Source organism: Sinocyclocheilus anshuiensis, unplaced genomic scaffold (genome assembly GCF_001515605.1).
Source record: "Sinocyclocheilus anshuiensis isolate Anshui unplaced genomic scaffold, SAMN03320099.WGS_v1.1 scaffold1024, whole genome shotgun sequence".
Classification (NCBI taxonomy): Eukaryota; Metazoa; Chordata; class Actinopteri; order Cypriniformes; family Cyprinidae; genus Sinocyclocheilus; species Sinocyclocheilus anshuiensis.
This window is the reverse complement of record NW_015552843.1, coordinates 2,196,680-2,199,376: the sequence shown is the minus strand read 5'-3', so window position 1 is coordinate 2,199,376 and position 2,697 is coordinate 2,196,680. Positions and strand designations below refer to the sequence as shown.

Below are 2,697 nucleotides of genomic sequence, written 5' to 3'. Positions count from 1 at the left end.
AACCAAAAAAAAAAAAAACACTGTAGACAAGTATATTCAAAATGTTTATGGGAAAAGTAAAATACAGAAAGATTCTGATTACAATATTTGAGGGATTTCTTTAAATACATTATTACTGTATGCATTAAATTCAAAAGTTACAGTAAAGACACTTATAATGTGTCATATTATATTATATTATATTATTTCATATAACAAAATATATGAATTTCAAAAACTATTTTTTTTAATTCATCAAAAAAATGTTTTTCATGGTTTCCACAAAAATATGAAGAAACAAAACTTTTTTTTAGCATTGATAATTATAAGAAATGTTTCTTGAGCAGCAAATCAGCATATTAGAATGATTTCTGAAGAATCATGTGACACTGAATACTGGAGTAATGGCTACTGAAAAGTCAGCTTTGCCATCACAGAAATAAATGACATTTTCTTAATCAATTTAAATGGAGTTCTTTAAATTTATTCATTTAAATGGACCATTTACAGATTCACAAGACTAAAACTAATGACACTCTTAAAACACTTAATGGTCAAATAAAAAGGGGATTTAAAATTAATTTTAAGATTAATTTTAGACTGCCAGCAAAATCACGAATATTTGAAATATCATCCATGTTAATGTACAATATGTCTGAAATAATAACAAACTCACAGACAAGAAGTTTTTTGTTCCCCATTAAGAGTTACATCAGAGACTTACTAAGGACTTTCTTGTAGGTTCTGCTGTATGTTCTTGGTCCATGCGGGTGAGTGTGTGAGTCCAAACTTTTCTGGATTGGTTTCACGACTGATGGGGCTGCTTTTTTTGGTGGCGTGGGCAAATGTAGAGGTGATGGAGGGGTTTCACGGGAAACTTTATCCACCTGCTGAAAACTGGAAAATAGCACTTGAATGAAATGACACTGGAATAAACAGTGGACGCGTAAGATCAAGTTAAACTGCATTTCACTCCTCCTTACCTGATTCCTTCATGCTGTGGTTTGGAATGTCTTTGGTGGGGATAATGAGGTGGTGGGACTCGTGGGGGTCCAGCCCCCTGGTGCCTGCTGTCTTGAACCTCACAGAGACTTCCATGTTGAGAAGGGGGTCTCCCCTGTTGGGGTCGGTCAGGAGAGCAGTTGGATGGCGTGTTGTAGAGCTCACTGAAGAGGCCATGACGACGCTCACAATGCTTCTCAAATGCCTGTGGCTTCACCACCTGCCCACAGTGGCTGCACACCACCAGGAAGAAGTCATCATGTGCTGGGCAGTGGCCATATATCGAAATGTCTGTGAGGGCATGAAAAATGCTTTTATGTGTGGCAAGGGTTCACTCTGAATGTAAAATCTTTTCATTCATCATCATTGCAATCTGACAATCATAAGCCTAACAAACGCCTCCTCACCCTCTTTCTTAAGAGTCATGGTTTCCATCCGTTTCTTCACATTTTTGCTGCACTCTTCCAGACAGGACCCTAAAATAGGCAGTGAAACAAACAGCCCAACAAAACATTAAATGAAGCACGAAGCAAAGTCCACTCACACAGACGCTCCTCTCAAGTATCTTTTTTTTTTTTTTTTTTGCTGCACAGGGTCTGTGTATTAGCTTGGTTAGCTTCTATTCTGAAGTTGAGAAAATGATAGATAGACAGACAGAAAGACAGATATATAGTACTTATAAAAGAAATGTTGCCTTGGCAAAAAAAAATTACAAAACCACATTACACATAATTATTAAAACTTTAACTAAAATTAAAATGAAAAATATAAAAATTAAAACTAATTAAACATTCAAATAAATACTAGTATGTGCATCATACTAAAATAACACTGGTGAGAACAAATGCATTGTAAGTAATGCATTTACTGTGCATAGAGGTTGACTGAGTCAGATTAGGAGCTAGTGGGTGTGAAATTAAACCCGCATTTGTGAGTAGGACGGAAAAAAAATGGTTGCCAAAAATAAACTTTAGTGATGAATTTTAACCACAAATGTGACATCCCTTTACATGTTGTTGGCCTACATCTTTTCCAGCAGTTTTTAGCAATTTTATTTTATTTTATAAAATACAATTATATATACTTTATAAAAACTAAATTATATTTAGTTTTATTATTTTAATATAATATTATTTGTAACTCATTTTAAGTCACATCCAGCTCTAGCTCTATCATCAGCCTAACATCTTAAGGTGGGCTATTGGACTTCCAGGGTGGGCTGTAAAATTGTGAAGGTGGTTGAAGTGAAATTCATGAGTCATGACAGGGTAATTCCTGTAGACCCTGGACTGTTCTCTTAAAAGTTTGTTGATGCCCCCTAGTTGGCCCTGGTCCCCCAGGTGAGAACCGCTTTACACACACCATCAAATGCCAAAGCAACAGTGCTTAATGTTCTCATTTCTAATGACCACAGGCAGCTCACTGTATTCATTAATACAGGTCATTTCCTGTATTACATCAACCACATACATGAGAAATGCAATTATTATTATTAATCCGTTGATAAGTAAGATAGATGGAGAGAGACCAACTCAGTGTGCTATATAAAGATGTAATGTAAAGAAAAGTCAGAGCAAGGGCAGTTTGATGTGAAGATGCCTCTTGATTACTGGCTATTGCAAAGGGAAATATCAACCCAGCGTTTCATAATGCTGTCACCACATGATAATCTGATAATAATGAGACGTTCTCACGGTGACCAGCACATTATGAAAC

The 2,697-nt window shown here is 35.8% G+C and overlaps 1 protein-coding gene across 2 annotated transcripts in view; it reads right to left on the bottom strand.

Moving 5' to 3' along the window:
• atxn7l2b (ataxin 7-like 2b) overlaps positions 1 to 2,697 on the bottom strand; it is a 9,688-nt gene that overhangs the window by 5,848 nt on the left and 1,143 nt on the right. For both annotated transcript variants that reach the window (XM_016459907.1, XM_016459906.1), the window contains exons 2-4: positions 1,389 to 1,457; positions 963 to 1,272; positions 704 to 876 (exon numbers count right to left, since the gene is read on the bottom strand). In XM_016459907.1, the coding sequence (XP_016315393.1) occupies positions 704 to 876; positions 963 to 1,272; positions 1,389 to 1,457 (552 nt within the window). The remainder of the gene's footprint in view (positions 1 to 703; positions 877 to 962; positions 1,273 to 1,388; positions 1,458 to 2,697) is intronic.